Here is an 18,592-nt window from a genome sequence, read left to right as displayed (position 1 = left end):
CAATCCGCAACCCCGAACACTCGTCCTGCCTCCCCACTCTTGCTCACTCCACTTCCAACCCCTCCCCCTTAATTCAGCTAAAGCTAGCCTCCCCTCGCAACTAAAAACTGACGGAGCCAACTGCTCGCCAGTTGTTTGAGAGCAATTCGCCGACGTTAGTCGGTTATATTAAATACTTGTTGGGAAATGTTGAGGGTATTTCAACACGTCCTTATGGCAGAGGTTGGACTAGCCATTACTAAGAACGATTTTCATAAGTGCATTATGAGCCGGCGTCGCCATCCAAATAAAGTTGACCATTTGGTCCATTTTTTCTCTTCAGTTTTATTAACGTATCCTATTACATTTTGAAAAAGTGCATACCTTTTTGGGATATGGCAACAGAAGGAACGATTATTGGTTTGTACTGTTAATCCATATATTATAGTAAATTATTCTATAAAACATTACAATCTTATTATTATTCTTCGGTATTATAATTTACAATACCTTTGTCTCAAATTTCCAAAAAATAGCGTGGAGGAAGTGTGAATTAAAATCTTAAGATAGAGACGCTGGCTCGTAATGTGTGTAAAAAGTTAATTATATGTGATCCCGGGATCCTCTGATGACCCGATGGAAAAGTATAATTAGTTCATAAATATTTCTGATTACTGTTGTTCCCATTACTTCAGTATTGCCACGCATTCCGATCGACAGGGTTGATCATCTGGTGCCCACTGGTTGAGGCCAGCTTCTCCCTCTTCCACATGCAACACTCTCTGTTTAACCCAACTTGGTGTCGAGTGACTACCTCTATGGTCATGTCCTCATTCGCAACCCTCATTTCATTCGTACAACTCTGCTTCGCTGCTGGTAAGCTCTTATTCAATTAGCAATATATGTCTGAAGCTAATCAAAGACAAAACGCCCAGTGAAACGAAGCTTGATACACCTTGCCATGTCATGCAAGATCTTGATAATTCTTGCAAAACTTGAAACATCTTGCCAAGATCTTGATAGGCAAAAATTTCTGGCATCATCTTGGTAAGATCTTGACAAGATCTTATCAAGACATGGCAAGAAATTTTCTCGGCAAAACTTGCTAAGATCTTGATAAATCTTGACACACAGAAAAATAGTTTTAGAATAATGCTTTAAACATGCTTTAGAGTTTGAAATGCCCGTATGATCCATTATTGTTGATCAATGGATGAAATTTTGCCCAAGAAAAAGAAAAAATGATCTGTTGATCGGCTATTGGGGGGGACTATGAAAGTCTTCGCAGCAACTCGATTTTCGCGATTATTTCACCGTTGCAAATATGTATATATCTGTGACCATTCATTGCTTGTGTGAATTTTGGCTAAAAATTCATCAATATAATAATAATAAATAATTTTAGTAATACTTTTGAATAATATGGTTGCAAATACTCAAAGTAGATTATCTGAGTAGAGTTTTCATATAGCAAGCATAGAAATTGTTCATTTTGAACTCTTCTAACTCGTAGAAACAATTGAATTTATTTTTGATTCTTTGCATGAGATCATGTTTGAACAATTGCATTGTAGCTTTGTGCTTTCGTGAGCTCATTAAGCTGAACTAATTGCTTTTTTCGTTGTTTTTTTAGTAATAGTCGAATTAAAAACGCATTTAAAATATTACCAAGATCAGCTGGTAAAACTAACAGCCCAAAATTCGTATATAGTAATAAATTATGCAAACATGCACAGAATAAAGTTACGAAACAACTCCTTTTTGTTCAGCTCATGTCAGACAATTGCGAAACAAATCAATAATAAAAAATATATTGTTCTCAAGTATGTATATAAAACAATTATTTGATAGAACTAATTTACATACACACTTCAAAGGACACCAAGAAGCCTTTTTGAGCCTAGTCGGGTGCTGCCTTTGGGAAACAGTGTATCTTCGCTAGAGAAATTATCCAAAAAAGTAGTTATAGAGTTATTTACCTTACAATGTTCTGGTTAAGAACTGTTATGGGGATAACTTTTAATTATACCAAACAATTCATTATATTTCTTAACTATACTCAAAGACAATCTATTGTTTTAAATGCATATAGATTAGGGTGTAAAGATAAAGTGATTTCGTAAAGAAGTTTAAGTACGTTTGCAGGGACGGTAATTTAGAAGAACGTAAGTTGTATTTCAATGCAGAATCAGTTTCAAATTCAGAGTAAAATTTAAAAAACTGAGAAAAAAAATGTTACAATAGAGAGTTGAAAATGTTGAAATAAATAATGAAATTAGAAAACTTGTTAGCAATTTATAGCAACAAATAATAATTTTAAGCAGAAAAGCGTTTTGAAAGAAATATATCGGTAAAACTTCAAAACTTTATTTTGAGAAATGTAAAATCTGGGGTCCCAGAAAGTTAAAGGAATAGTTCAAATTTTTGGCAAGTTTTGAATTTGTGTTTGCAGTGCTCAACGAAACAGTTATTAATTTTTTGCTCAGCTGGCTGAACTTAGGTTGTTCATTAATAGAACACGTATATCTAAAGTAATTTTACTGCATATTACATCTTGTAAAACACGAAACTATATCAGGCGCCTAATCTATATCGTGCGCTTAAAACGAAATATAATGCGACTAAAACAACCAATGAGAGTCAGGGCCTCACCGAAACGAGCTTGTAAGAATCGTGCAAGATAATCATTAATCTTGTAAGATCTTGTTAGATAGTCATCGTCTTGCAAGATCTTGCGTGATAACCATAGTTTTGCAAGATAACCATTATAACCATTTTGTTGCGAGAATCCTGTAATATCTTGAAAGATAAACATTTGGTCTCGAAATAGGCTACTGCTCTTGTTGTAATAACTACTTATTGCAGTCAGATCGATCATAAACTTGACTGCCCCCAAAAAATAAATTTTAATTGCTTTAAACAGAAATCCTAGAATCCTGGGAAACAGAACCACAAACAGAATAAAAGCAATTAATGTCAGTTAGTTCAAAACTTACAGTTGAAATTCAGATGAATTACTTAGCAGCATGCTATAGGCATTTTATCTTTTCAAAACAAAATCACAAATTCTGTATTCTTCTTAATTACTCTTTTTTTCTCTTTTTTTTCACATCTTTTTTTTCATTTTTTCTCTAGGACGCTGCTCAGACCAAAATTTTTTTCACGTAAGACTTTTAAAGCATTTTTTAGTTTTGACATAAATTTTGACATTCCAACCAATTATTTGCTCTTATGTTAAAAAATGTTCATACATTTGGGAGAAATATTTGTACGTTTGGGAGGAGGTGTATACGTTACGGTTAAAGATTTCACACGCTAGGGGGACTAATTAAATATAATTAGTTTTAACGCCCGCCAAAATTATCTTTCGATTGATTGGTAACAGTAGTAAATTGTGTATGTATTAGAAAAGTTTTTTTTAATCAAGTCAAATCTGTTTTTGTCCATTTATAATTATTTCTGACTATTCGTCCTGATTTTCGTTTATTTTGGATGTTTTTTTCCTATTTAATTGCTATGTTTTAAATGGTCTGTGGTGTGGTTATTAGATCTTTGATTGGCCTTATGACTCTCGAATTAATGAAAAAAAAGTTCTTGTTTTTTGAAATATTTGTTTATTTTGTTGTGGTATTTTTTTATTGTTATAGAGTTGTTGTTGTGTTGATAAACACTGAACAATCTGAATTTATATTAAATGAGCCTTGAAAAACAACTTTTGGAACTTAACTCAAAAATTTAAGCTGCCAAGTTTTTGCCTCAGTCAAGTTTTACGTGGAGTCGGCTCCAGGCTTTTCCTACTATGTTTTTTAAATCGTCGTCAAGTTTTTGTTGCGCTCATTTGACGTCACGCTCACATCAAATCTATTTTTCGTTCATTCATTCACGCATTTTTGCTATTTTTAAATTAATGAAAAAACGTGAACGGAAAATGTCTCAGTCTAATTCAAGCTGATTTGAGGGAAGCTAAAATTAAAAAGGCTTAAGTAAATACTAAATTCTTCAAAATCAAAATTTTACATATTTTGAATAAGCCGAAGTTCTTCTTATTCTATCATTATTTTGAGACTTCATGTCTATGTTCTCAGATGTTTTCTAGCAATCTGCGATCTACATTTCTACATTAACTTCTCTACTGATATTATGTGTTTTCGGACACTAAACTAAAAACCACTGTTACTAGAAGTTAATGCGAAGAACAAAATCACAATTTCACACATTCGGTCTTGCTTGAATCTCTAGATAACAATCAAATTTACCTACAGAGGAGGATACGAATCATGCAAGATGTTTGATCCAAAATAAATCTATTTATAATATATTTTATCTATGTTGAAGAGCAAAAAATGATGAGCTGCTGAATTGAATTGAAACAATTTTCAAAAGTTTCAGAGTATTCATTTTTTTGACAATTAAATTGAATCTTGCTAGTGGTTAATTCCTCCTTAGACGCAATAATGACCGTATTCAACATTATAACTTGAGTCTTATAAATTAAAAAAATTTTATTCATTAAAACATAAAAAATCTTTGGCATTGAACAGATTGCGCATTATTTGTAAAAGTATTTTCCTGAACCTGCTCTGCGTCCACGTTAATTAAATCAGTCAACACGGTGCTCTCTACAATAACTGTGAGGTGAGAATACTAATACCCCTTTTATGAAAAATCTAGCAGTTAACATTATTGTTTTTAGTCACTATACTTAATGTATTCACTGTAAACTTGCGTCTACTATTTGAAATCTCGCAAAAAATTAATCTTGTAAGAAAAAGTTAATCTTGTAAGAATCTTGTAGGAATCTTGTAAGAAAAAATTAATCTTGTAAGGTCTTTTAAGAACCTGGTAAGAATCTTGTAAGATTTAACAACGTCTTGTAAGAATCATACAAGAATCTTACAAGATCTTACAAGATTAACTTCTGTTTTCCACTCTGGTGTACAAAATAATTACTTCAATTTAGATAAAGTCATCGACAAAAATCTTTCATAATCGAATTTCAAGCTCTGCGTCACAATAAGGAGCAATTGTTTTTTTCACGTTTTTCCCCGCTTCATGTGACAGAACTTACAATGCCAACATCATAATATTTAAATGTGTGACTTCAAAATTGAATTCAGAAACTATGAATCCAGAAGACTAAAGAAAAACTATTGTTAAGTTAATGAAGCAAAAAAGCGTAATTTTTTATCCTAACATTGTTGGAAAAAAGTTTTATCAGTGTGAAAAATAGTTTGAAAAAAAAAAACACTTTAGTCGAGACATCTCTTTGACATTTATTTTAAGAAATGATCGTTTATTGAACTTCCTTTATCTAAATTTTGATTATTTTTTTCTATGATAATGTTTGATTTGTTCTTAAAATGCCAATTGTAATGGGGCTTATCGACAGTTGCTTTTTTGGTCGTAAAATAATCTGTAAAATTAAGATTCATTGTACTTTCATTTAGAAAAACCAATGTTCCTTTATTCATTCTCAAATTTTAAGAAAACTTTGTACATAATATTTTTAATAGCTGCACAGCAATAGCTGGGGCTATTATTGGCCTTCTCTTGGTATTTTTTATTTCGTCGTCGCGATTTTTGTTACGACCATATGACGTCACAATCGCTTCAAATCTGCCAATGTAAATATATTCGCATCTGAAATTCACATGTTCAAAGTAGCAGAGGACAAACTATTGAAAAACGATTATAAACTAAATCTGCATTATACTTTCAATCTATTGGTAATGCTTTTTTACTAGTCTTCAGAGCCTGGAAAAGCAGGTGTTTGTTAACGATAAGAAACTTTTTAAATTTAACAATGGTTCACTGCTCTTTTCGTTTTCGTGAAAAACTTTGTTGAGCAATAAAAACACGATGGTTTGGCTGAATTCTGTATTTGAGATGCTCATATAGGAAATTCAAAACTTAAGTTTTAAATCCATCATATCTGAATTCTTGCTTTTAACGGCCTGAAAATTTTGTACAAAACCCACAATACTGATACCCCTCCTCCGCTTTAAATTACAAATCAGTCAAAAGAAAGTTCTTCGCAATCAATACGAAATTTGATTTCTTTTTTTTATATGTTTAGTAATAATTGAATAATTTTAATAATTATTACTAATTCTAATTAAACAATAATTATCAAAATATTTGATAGTAATAATACTTTTTTGTTATTAATAACCGCCTCAGCTTCTCAGCCGGCTACTATAGTGCTCCTATTTTTTTACAATTCAAAGAAGTTGAATTGTATTGGGGCGTTGTCTTTTTTTAAAGATCTGTTCTCGCATTTTCATGATTTCTGAAGTCAATCGGAATAGTGATTTTGGTCACACCGAAACAGGAATTGAAGCAAAAAAGTGAGTAGTTTTGTGGCGTGAAGTTAAAAGTAGGGTGAGAAAACCGTGTTTGAACAAAAATACGCTTTCTGGTTAGTGGTTTTTTGTTCACATGCGGCAATTTCACTTTGATTTTTACTGTTTTTTTTCCATTTTTTGGATCGGATTTTTTCTAAGTGGTTTTCCCAATCCATTCATAGTTCATTCTCTGCCTAGTTTTTAGTTTGAACCAAATTTCCATTTCTCGTCAGTGGGTTTTTTTTGTTCACATGCGGCATTTTGACATCGAATTTCTCGATTTTCTGTTTTTTTTTTGTTTTTTTTTTCATCTAATCTTTTTTAGAAATGGTTTTCCCAATTCACTCATAGTCTGTTCTTGGTCTAGTTATTAGCCGCCTTCATCTTCTCAGCCGGCTATTATAGCGCTCCTATTTTTACAATTCAAAGAATTTGAATTGTATTGGGGCGCTGTCTTTTTTTTTTTTTTAAGATCTGTTCACACATTTTCATGATTTTTGAAGTCAAATTGGAGTGTTGATTTTGGTCACGCCAAAACAGGAAATGAAGCGAAAAGGCGAGTGGTTTTGCGGCGTGAATTTTTTTTGATCTAATTTTAAAGTAAAGTGAGAAAACAGTGTTTGAACAAAAGTTCGGTTTCTCGGTAGTGGTTTTTTGTTCACATGCGGCAATTTCACTCTGATTTTTACTGTTTTTTTCGATTTTTTGGATCGGTTTTTTTTTCTGAATGGTTTTCCCAATCCATTCACAGCTCATTCTGGACCTAGTTTTTTGTTAGAATCAAAATTACATATCTCACTAGTGGTTTTTTGTTCTCCCTAGCAGCATTTTGACATTGATTTCTTTTTTTTGTTTTTTTCATCTGATTTTTCTAGAAATGGTTTTCCCAATTCACCCATTGTCCGTTCTAGGTCTAGTTGTTTGTTAAGTCAATGAAAATTCTTTGAATTGTACGTCAGGACTTGTCCTGCTATGTTTTTTTACTTCGTCGAACTTTTTTCGCTTTACCCATTTTGCCGCTTTTTCGACATTTGCGTGAAATCTTTTTGACTTCTCTAGGCTAGTTTCACTCTTCTGTCATTCTGCTCAAAGTTCTTTTAAACAGCAGCTGATCAGCAAAGCAATTCAAAATGAAGAGAGCTAGTATAAAAAACTCAAATTCAGAAATAGAAACGGGATAAACCCATGAAGCCCATTTTTAGAGGCCCGGTACTTGAACTTTGTTCTCATAAATTTTAGTTACTATCTATAATGCTCATTGGTATTTTTACTAGACCCTGTAGCCTCTCACTGAAAGACAGGAGTATTTTCAATTACGAAATGACATCAAAATAAATCGCACTTAAAAGTGTTTTTTTATACAAAAATCAATTTTTGTTGATATTTTCTTTTCTTTCAATCCCAATAGAGTTATGGGAATCAACGTCGGCTTTTTTTCCGGCAATATGCCGGGTATGTTTTTACATTTAATTGAAATAATTAAACATTATTAAGTATTAATATTTAATCGAATAATATAATATAATGTGAATAATATTGGTTGATTTTTAGTAAGTTCGAATACTAATTCCTGATATGAAAATCTAGCAGCAGAAAGTCTAACAATCTTTTTATGAACTTTTGTTCGCAGTCCAAGTTATTTTCATCAAATTATTCTTGCCTATAGTATTGAAGTAGATTTTAATCAAAGTTACAATTCAGCTTGTGTAAAGATATATTACATACAAACGGTATTGAAACGTTGAAAAATATCTACTTGAACATTTTTTGAGCTCTACTTCAAATTAAGAATTGATACTTATTCAAATCTTGTTCTCTTTTCAGTTTGGTGTAATTGAATTTAAAATATAAGCTGCAAAAATTTTTAATGTAATGTGTGACTTTGAAAAGCGAATTTATCCAGAAGAGTAACGAAAGTAATTATTCAACACTTAAGTTCTGAGCGAATAGTTTAAATCGGTGACTTGAAGCATTCTAACTAAATTTAAATCGTACAATTTTTAGACCAATAATTGGTTTAACTTTAACGTCTATAAAATTTTTGTAATTTACTGAGTTTAGAGATATAATGCAGACCTGATCTTCAAATGAGAATGGTATGTGAATCTCGAGTAATTACAATTTCCGGCCACTGAGCACATTCAATTCTCCCGGCTTAGATTTCAGTATAACAGATACTTCGTTTAACGATAATAAGCATAATCGAGTATTCACAATTTCTCAACTGATAAACACAATTTTTGTTCCGAAATACTTGACTTAGATTTTAAACCTAAAAGTGCATGACCCTTTGCTTCCCTATTTTTCAATCTTTGGTAAAGTTTTTGGATAGCAATGTGAATAATATCTCTAGAAAGCTGTGACGACGATTTTCCGTTTTGAATTAATTTTTTATTAGACAAACCTGACTAATTTTATCTTAGCTGAAAAGGTAAAATACTCATAATGAGCTGCTAGTCATAGAAAATATTATAACAATTTTAACATGTTTAACTTAGAATGTTCTGATTTCTTGAGGGTATATATTCTAAATTGGTAAGAAAACAGAAACAAAATAACAACATAATTTTAAGATTCGGATTGCTTGTTATGAGTTTTTTATCGTAATGCGACCTGCTTGATGTATTTGTGACTCCGTGCTCACAAGATAATTCCGTGCTCACAAGATAATTCTGAAGATAATGTCAAACCCATTGTGTTAATCATCAATGAGAATCAATGAGTTTTTCGTGTCAAATTAGAACTTTTTTCCTTGCTACTCAACGCTTACCAATGCTTTTACACTCGAAATAATTTCGATTGTATTGGTGCTCTGTCTTTTTTTATTACTCGAAGAGGAGTTAAGGTGATCTATATTTTTAATCGGTGACTTCTCTTTTCATAGGATGAAAAGTCAAATAGCGCACGTAAAAACAATTGCTTAGGTCAAACTGCTGAACAAAAATGAAGAGCAGAGCAATGGAGAGAGAGTGCTTTTTGTTAGTGCAATTTTCTAAGAGAGCGAATAAAGTGAGCGTGAAAGTATTCTGCGATTTTTTGATTTCTAATCTTTGATTTTTTATCTTTGCTAGTTAAAATTTTTGCCAATATTTTTTAGGGTCGCAACTTGTGACGAATCAGATTTTGTATCATGTTTATACATATTTTGTTTTTCTCATGTTTCCCTCACTGTTTTTTATTTTATTTCTGTTTTATAAATACCACAAATGAGTAGAGGCACGTTTTGGTTGATCAGTAATTGACTATGATATGAGCGAATATGTGCATTGAGTAGGTTTTGGAATCTTCGTGCTAAGCTCTGTTAAATTTTTTTAAAATCTTTTTCAATTATTTTGAGCTTTTGAAACGGGATAAACAGGTGGAGCTCGGCAGGCATTAAGTTGCAATAGAAGACTTTTAGTTGCAACGGAAGAGTAGTTTTCTAAACTGGCTTTTCAAGGTCGTTCATAGTTTATATGGCTATTATGATATACGATATAGTCCTTTATGGTACTATAGTTGGTTTCTTTTTGTTGTTTATGCCAACTTTAACACTATAGTCAAAGCCTTTTTTGCTATTTTATTCAAATTTTTGGCCATTTCTGTCATTTTCCGGCCGTTTTTACCTTTATAGGCCTAAACAACGTTTTTAATTTCTGAAAATGGGTTAAGAGGTTTAATTTAACATTACAGGATTAATTTTCATGATATGGATATCATAACATTCAATTAATTACTGCTAATTTTTTTTTTCAATTTTTGAGATTTTTAATCATCTTTGAAGGATTTATCTACTTTTAAGGACCAATGAAACCATTTTCAGGCCTAACTTTACAATAATGGATGATGCAACTTTGTTGACCCAGAAATAATTTTGAGGATGTTAACATCACAAATTTAGCAAATTTTTCAATTTTTCGAAAATTTTTATCATTTTCAGGCTGTTTTACTTTAAGTGGTCAACGAAAATTTTCCAAAGCTTAAAAACATGGCAATGGATCGATGTGAGCCTTAAGAAAGATATTTTGAAATTTTTTGAAACAATTTTTAGAAATTTGTTTTTTTTAATATTTTGGGATTGGATCAGTTTTTGCCCTCCGTTTGAATCGCATATAACCCAAATTTTTATTGCAGTCTGCAGTTCTGCCATGCAGCTCTTGGCATGAAATTGCCGGTTTTGAAATTAGTGTCTTTCAACGTAACTGGTTTTTAACTGCAATTTTGTGGTCTCATCATTTAGCCTAGTTTCATTCTTGAAAATTTTGCTTGCATATGAGGCATAGGTTATCCTTAGTTGTTTCTCCACTTCATAGCTGCTTTTTTCAACACTTCAAAAGATTTTTGAAGTGTTGAAAAAAAAGATATTTTTGTGGTCTTATCGCTTAGTCGCAAAAAAACATTTCTGGTTGCCCTTCTATTAATTTTTGGCGGTAGATTTTTTAAAACTCACTTTGTTTAATGAGATGCCGTTAGATTTAGGACATTTTAAGTGAATTTGTGAATTTTGATTTTATTGGTTCCAAGATTTGCTGAATGATTTTTATGACTATAAACGTTTTATTGTTCGCTTTGCTCAGGATTCTGATTTGAACCTATGTGGTTGTCATACTTTGATAGTATTGGTTTTCAAAAATATTCTGATTGTCGCAATTTTCTTTCGTTGCGCCTCATTTTTGCTTTGTCTGTATTTGATACCCATAAGGTCGTCTTATGATGTACTCATTCTAAGGATGCTTAGAGTCAATACTTTCTTGAAGTGTATGTTGACTGTCTAAGTGTAATGTTGATGTGAAAACTTTCTAATTGTGAGGTCAAGGGGTGATTCAATTCTCTGGCTTGTAATTCAGAACATGTCCTACTATGTTTTTTTAAGATACTTTCCATGACTTTGAGCTTTTGAAACGGGATGAACAGGTAAAACTCGGCGGGCCATAGAGAATCTCAGCTGGTTTTACTATTTTCTGGGGTGTTTAAAGTACTGAATCTGATGTAAAGCGTTAATTCAAGGTGAAAAGGTCAGTTTTTGCTGTTTTTGAGCACTGAATGCAGCAACTTTTCTTTACTGGTCGCAATTTTCTCTAACTTGTTAGTTGATTTTTGGAGTTTGTGTTTCTTCAAGGTGGGTCAATGTTGGAATACCTATACTGATATTTAAATTTTCGTTGTATTCTAATGTTCTGGTTTTGTTGTTGTTTACGCCAAAATTAGCACCAGAGTCTAAGCTTTTTCGCTAATCTGCTTTCTTTGTTTATCAGTTGTTTTCAATTTTATAGAGCAAAGAAGCTTCTTGAGGCGTAAAAATGGATTTATTGATAACTTTTTAACAAAATAAAATTGAAATTGACAATTTGGATATTATTAATCTTAACTTTTAGTTAATCTTTGCTAATATTACTAATTTTTAATTATTTTAAATTTTTTTGACCTCGTTTTTTGCGATTTTAATTTTTTAATTTTATTTACTAATACTGACTATTTGAAAGGTTTTGAGGCTCATATTTGGGTTTGTTGAGTGACCCAGATACGTTTTTGAGCATCACAATTTTCAGCAACTTTTGACTGTATTGCGCTATTTTTCAAGTTTTTTATTTTCGAAGTTTTTTTGTTCATTTACACTTTCTTTTAGCGTAAGGCTCAACGAATTTTGTCAAAGCTTCAAACTTTGACAAAGAATAGATATCAGCATTGCAGTAGATTTTTGAATGTTTTTTTAGCACTTCTTTAATTATGTAATATTTTTCGGTGTTCTGATGGGTTTCTATCCTCTCGTTGGCTTGTATATAACCCGAAATCTGATTGCAGCCCTCAGATGTGCCATTTTGTAGTTGTTGGTAAGAAAAAAAGGGATTTTGATGAAATTAGTGTCTTTGAATGTAACTAAAGTAGTATTAATTATAAATTTTAATGTAAAATTTTATGTTTTATTTTAGTTCTTTAACTAAAAGTTTTAAACGTCCGTCGTTTTTGTGAAAGCTGCCAGTTATTAGCCTACCTTGCTGCTGTGTTCTTGAATCAATTTTAAGAATCAAAAATTTAAGAAGTGAATAACACAATAATATTAGCAGATTATAGTAAAAATTTGATTTTACAAAAAAAAACTTCCTGTGGTTTTTGCTTCTGCTTGTCGTTTGTGCGTCCAGAAAGATGTTCGCGGAACGCCAATTCTAATTTTTTATGTATAATGTATAACTTTTTTTGGTTCTCGTTATCTTAACTATCAAATTATGTACCATTTAAATTCTGTTTTAATTATAATTTTTGTGTATAATTTTTTATTTGGCTGGTGCTGTCCAATTCTTCTGTTAGTCAATTGAGGCGTTGGCACGGTTTCCATTCAATTCTTTGGATTGTAATTCAGTAATTGTCGTGCTAAGTTTTTTTGTTTACCACAACCTATTTTTTCAGATTTGGTTGATGTTTCAAACACTGTTCATAAATGACTTTTCATGGAATAAACTTATCCTGAAGACAAACGTATAAATAACAAGAGTCAGTCAACTTAAATTTACAAAGAACTAGAACGATATTGAAATGACACTAAAATTTTACGATGAAATTTTTATATTTGATTTAAATTTAATCATAATATAATGTCTCCTTGGTTACTGCGCATATCACTCAATTATTCACTTTTGACAATGAAATAAGGTATACGAAGGTTAAATGTTTTCACCATTAACCATTACTTTCTTGTTGATATTATTATGATGAATGTTGAAGGTGTAGTATTATTTAAACCCAAATACACGCAATCAATCTTTAACTTCATTGTGTCCTTATTTGCAATTATCTCTAGCTTCTTCTTTATGCATAGAATCGAAATGGAATAGTGTAAGATGTTTTGATAATCTGAGTACACATAAAAAAAGTTCTGGCAAATTTACCTGAAAAAAAATACCTGAACTGTTCAGGTAATTTCTTCAGTCGCCCGCCGTGCACCCGCCCGCTTGACCCCACCACCCCCGTTTATCACTTCAACACTTGACCCCCCTCCACTCACGCCCCCTAATGCTAGCATCTCTCAGGCTACTACCTCAGCTAACCTCTGCCGGTCGTTTGAGAGCAATTCGCTCGACGCTAGTCGGTCATGATTTTTTCTTCTTACGAAGGAAACCATTTTCGTTTTATTGCATAGTTCTGTACGGTATTTTTGTTCAATTTCAGCTCAATTGACTCTCTCATTTAAAGGGGAGACATTAGAGGGAGATTGCGAGTTGGGACCCCACCCCGAGTTGGACATTGTGACAGTGGTCGGATCTGTCGTTCTGGTCATCGCGAATTTCCTCTCCACCCGTGCTTATTCAAACCACTTGGTGACCCCAAACAGAATTGAACCGGAAACCGCTTAGCTGAAACCGCTGATCTCTTTTGAAAACTGCTTGAATTGTGATTATACAGTAACTTAGATGTAGTTATGAACGTCTAAATATTGAACTAGAGAGGCCAGAACTAAGAGAGATGAAAGTAATTTAGAATCGATTGATTGAGAATAAAATTTGGCAGAGATTGTTTTTCATACAGCGATTATTATCAACCACCTCTTGAAAACAATCAAATGATAGTATAATTGGTGGACACAAATCTATGTCCTGAGCGGATAAACCTTTGCACGAATATTTTAATTACAGTAAAAAATATGATGGAGATGATAAAGTTGAGGTTATCGTTCATGATCGCCCAATTATCATCGTGCAGGGTTTGTTATAGAACGTGTTCAAGAGAAAATTCAATATTTCTTATGAATGAATTGATGCCTAACGAATCACGCCACTAAATCAAAATTTAACATACCGGCCCCGACTGAACGCCAAGTCGATATCAGTACTGCGCACGTCTAATTGCAAGTCTTATATCAGTACTGATTCAGAGCTATGATCATGTCACTTTTTACACTTATCAGTCTAAATACAAGTCTTGGCCAAGACTTGGCACGTCTCAATAACGTGAAAAATAGCCGAAATAAACGTCAAAAATTGTCGAAAAAAAACGTGAAAACTAGCAGAAAAACTGTCAAAAATAGCAAAAATAAGCGTTGAAAGTTGCCGGGAGAATGTCAAAAATAGCCAAAAAAAACGTCAAAAATAGCTAAAAGAACGTCAAAAATAGCCGAAAAAACTTGAAAAGTGTTACGGAACACTTCCTGGAGTCTCAGGCGAAGTTTGCACCAACTTTGTTCATATTAAAAGTTTTCACTTTTTATGAAAATTCATTTTTATGGATTCGTTCCGTTTCTCGGATTTTAACAATGAAATTGTTCATTTTCACCCTTGTGTTTTCATAAGCAAAATCCTGAGTTTGTTTGATTGAATTTGCTTCTTCTTATATTTGGGAGTGAATTCGGTCCGGTTTAGATTGCCGAGTCACTGAATCTTGTTTGTCATCATATTTGTTCTGAAATATGAAGGGTACCTAGATTGTACACTGAACTGGTCCTTATATGATGCGGTTTTCATGCTTGAGTGATAGGTAAATCAGGGAATTTGAAAACGTGTTTTATGGTTTTTATTTACAACTCTCGAAAAAAAACAATTATTGTAAACATATTATTTCTCAAAATTTTGTTTGACCATTTGAACTTTTTTCTACTCAAACCCCCAAGATTTATCCTCGTCCCCCTCCGCCTCTCACCCCCCCCCCATAACTTTCTTCCCCACCCACTATCCTACTTTCTACCCCATTATTTACTGCCATGACTGCTATGAGTTTTAGCTAGTTATGATTGAGGCCAAAGGCTTGCATGTATTTCGGGAGCAATTTGTCCTCGGACGGTCGGTTTGAATTTTTGTTGTTTTGTTCAGTGCTTTGAATAATGCTGTGCCTTGAGTCTATTTCGTTTGTGTTTGCTAGATGGGATTTATTTTTGTGATGTGATGATGCTCATTTGCATGCTCTGTGATGATTTTGCAATTCTCGCGTTATAATTTCAAGTCGCGTTTTAGTTTATTTATAATTGAAGCTATATAGAGGGACATTGTGTTAGTGATCGGATCTGTCATTGTAGTCGTCGCCAATTTAATTTGCTCATCTCTGTTCATCAAAACTGCTGAGAAGACTTAAATTCATGGTGTAATCTTGAAAGTTTTTTGGGCAGTTTAGACTACACCTCACTCCCCTCTTTCTACTCCTCCAAATGCTGCCCCCACTCCAATCGTCCACTTACCTCACCAACCACGTCAATCCACCCGTAGCACCCCAGGCCGATGATTCCCCAAAAATAACGGGGAAAAGAGTGTAAAGAGTAGAAAAATTAAAAAGGAAAATACAACTGTATTACTCCGCTTAATTAAGGGTGGAAGAGTGTATTTTTTAGAGTATAACTTTAAAAAAATAACGCGGAAGGAGGTAGTGAGAATTGATCCCCTCAGCATCCTCTGTGGAACATATTACGTTCACTTTGTGCCTTCACCGATTGCGCCAACTGCTACTAGCATCCGAAGTTTCAATTTGGTTATAATGGTAATTGTTTAAGAATTTATTTTTTTTCAGTCCACACTAAATTACACTCTCTTCAAAGAGTATTAAAAGAGTGGAGAAAAGAGTGTAAAAAATACTTTAAAAATTACACTCTTTCCCCCGATAAAATAGAGTGGAATACGCATTACCTTAATCCCCACAAATTAGGGGTGGATTTAGGGTGAAATCAGCAACTTCGACCCCCTTTGAGATTCTTTTTTACGTCTCACAGAGGAGTTAGGGTGATATTCCATTATTCAAAGACACCTAAACGTGATCTAAAACTGAAATTATATGTTTTTGCTTATGCATTATTATAAAAGAAAACGAAAAGAGTGGTGCGCAATTTTTGCTAAAATTTCTTGCCAAGTGAAAAAAACTTTGGTTTACATGCCGCTCTTCCACGCCAGTTCTTCGTTTTTAACTTAAAAGTTTTCAAGTTGTTTTTTATACTTTTATTGACAATCAATTTCAAGTTTGGCATATTTTTGAAGAAATTCAACAGCTTCTTCAGGTGTTAAAAGCTTATGGAATTGTTTGTTGCAGTTGGTATTCTTGGCTGCAGCAACTTCAATTTCCCTGTTCAAAGAATTTTCTTAGAACTAAAAGAGTTTTGAACTGTTTTTGTCTATTTTGAAGCTGTCTTTTGAAATACTTTGTAGGGTTATTTTAAAAAACAAAAGAAAAACCAAAAACAGAAGAAAAACCAAACTTTTGAAAAAACAAAAGTTTGAAGGGTCAGTTTTTAGACAGAAAATTGAAATTGTTTTCAGATTTCTTTTTTTCTGCCATTTTGCTTTAATTTTCATTTTAGGTTTTGTTTCAAAGTCCTTTCCAACAGTCAAAGTCCTTTGCTATTTATAAACATTCAAAGTCCTTTGCTAGTTTTTGACAGTTTTACTTTTGCTTGCTTACAGTATAACTTTTACTTAATGCTTTTTGACAGCTTTACTTAATGCTTTTTTGACAGTTTTTAATGCTTTTTGACAGTTTAATGCTTAATATTACTTAATGCTTTTTGACATTTACTTTTGCTTGGCTTGCTTACAAAAAAGAAATTTAAGATAAACTATGCAAACTTTTCGGTTCCTACTAAGAAACCTGTTCCCATGTCCAAACATATTCTCTGTTGAAATAATAACGCCTAGAGTATCTACAATTCAATTTTTTGACAAATTCAAGGTCTTGAATTTTCAAGACCTGGTATCTATTTTTCCATTACCTGTATCTATCACAATTTCTTGTTGTTTCATATCAAGAAACTCAAGTCTTATCGGTTCAATTATAAGAAAAAGTGAGTTTTTATCAAGAGTTAATGGTGACAAGGTCCTTAGCATTAGTTGTTTTCCAAAACAGGTTGTTAAAATTTTACCTTTTCTCACGTTTGATGTTTTCATGTTGTCCTATCGTATAGTTTTTATAGAAACAATTTTAGCCGATTTGTCGGTTTCAATTGTAGTCTCAAAGATTTCCTTTTTGCACTACAAACAACAAGATTGACTTTAAATGAAGACAAGGTTCACTTTGTTCTAGACTTTATCGAGCACAAATATGAATTGATTCTGTTTCCTTTACTGCAGCTGCTTTTTTAGTTTTCCCTTCTTGCAAAGATATTGTTTCTTCGTATTATCGTACAATGTTAATGAAAAGTTTCAATACCTTCTTCTTCTCGTCGCTCAAAAACTATCAAAAATCTCAATACCTTTAAAATAAAATTCCTATAAGATTTAAAGAATTAATATTGTAGAATTTTTCAGAAAAGTAATAAAATTAAATAATGCTAAAAGAAATTGATCAAATCCTACCTCAAATCCGATTTTCCTAGTTGTGAACAAATTGAATAGAAACCAAAACAATAAAAAGAATCATCAAAGGGGTAGTTGATCTTTTTTCAGAACTATCTATTTTTTTGCAAAAATTACTAAAAGTGGGAAAGAACCGACATTTAATATGAGCAACTGTTTTCCCTTGTAGCGTACGAAGCTCATGAGAACTCACGAAAAAAAACCAACACTCTTTAAATGACTCAAGTTTGTTGTAATGCAAAAGTAGTAACCATAGAACTCCCTTTTGTGGAAAAGTTGTGATCCTAGAATTTCCATTTATGAAAAAGTTGTAGCCATAGAGCTCTCATTATAGAAAAGTTATAGTCATAATACTTTCATTTATGACAAAGTCGTAGTCTTCCAATTTCTTACAACTTTTTGAATGTATGAAGTTGATGCTCCATAATAAAAAAGCTCTAAGATTAAAACTTTTTGCCAACCCGCGTAGATAACAAGATTGATTATTCTAAAATCGAAAACTGGAAATGGCATCGACAAGAAATGATATCAAAAATAAAAACCCCAAATCTTTGTGATTTCAGGACAGAACTTCTAAAATTATGTTTGCCAATAGTTTTTAACTATAATAGCTACGTAGAAGCATGTTTCGATTTTTGCATTGATATCAAAGTTTTTTTTTCCCAGAACTGAAGACTTACAGGGCAGTATTAGTTCAAAAGTGGCGTTACGCTACTCCCAAAGACATATAGCCAAAAAATTACCCTTTGTGTTTGAAAATATTTTCTGTGAGCAAAACTTACTTTTTTCTTCACATAATATTTTTTATTATAAAACCAGCCCACATCATAAAGGATTTTGAACTGCAAAAAATTGCATAGATGCTATAAACCAAACGATAGAAAATAGATAAAGAATTTTAACCAAAACAGCTATGCAGGCTTATTTTTTCGCTGAAGGGCTTTTAACACAAACCAACTTTTTGTATAGGGGTTAAGAGGAGTAATGAACGGTAAAAAATTCCCATAAGGTAAAATTTGTTTCTTCTGGGTG

General features: G+C 32.4%; 1 protein-coding gene across 1 annotated transcript in view; it reads left to right on the top strand.

The window, feature by feature from the left end:
* The window catches only part of LOC142355519 (uncharacterized), a 30,867-nt gene extending 17,059 nt beyond the window's left edge, over window positions 1–13,808 (top strand). Inside the window, exons 6-7 of the mRNA XM_075407651.1 lie at window positions 675–855; window positions 13,467–13,808. Coding sequence (XP_075263766.1) covers window positions 675–855; window positions 13,467–13,651 — 366 coding nt within the window. The 3' untranslated portion in view covers window positions 13,652–13,808. The remainder of the gene's footprint in view (window positions 1–674; window positions 856–13,466) is intronic.
* The last annotated feature ends 4,784 nt before the right edge of the window (window positions 13,809–18,592 follow it).

This window comes from Convolutriloba macropyga, unplaced genomic scaffold, assembly GCF_964194025.1.
Source record: "Convolutriloba macropyga unplaced genomic scaffold, txConMacr16.3 SCAFFOLD_745, whole genome shotgun sequence".
Lineage (NCBI taxonomy): Eukaryota > Metazoa > Xenacoelomorpha > Acoela > Convolutidae > Convolutriloba > Convolutriloba macropyga.
Note: the sequence above shows the minus strand (reverse complement) of the source record. Positions and strands in the feature narration are given on the sequence as shown.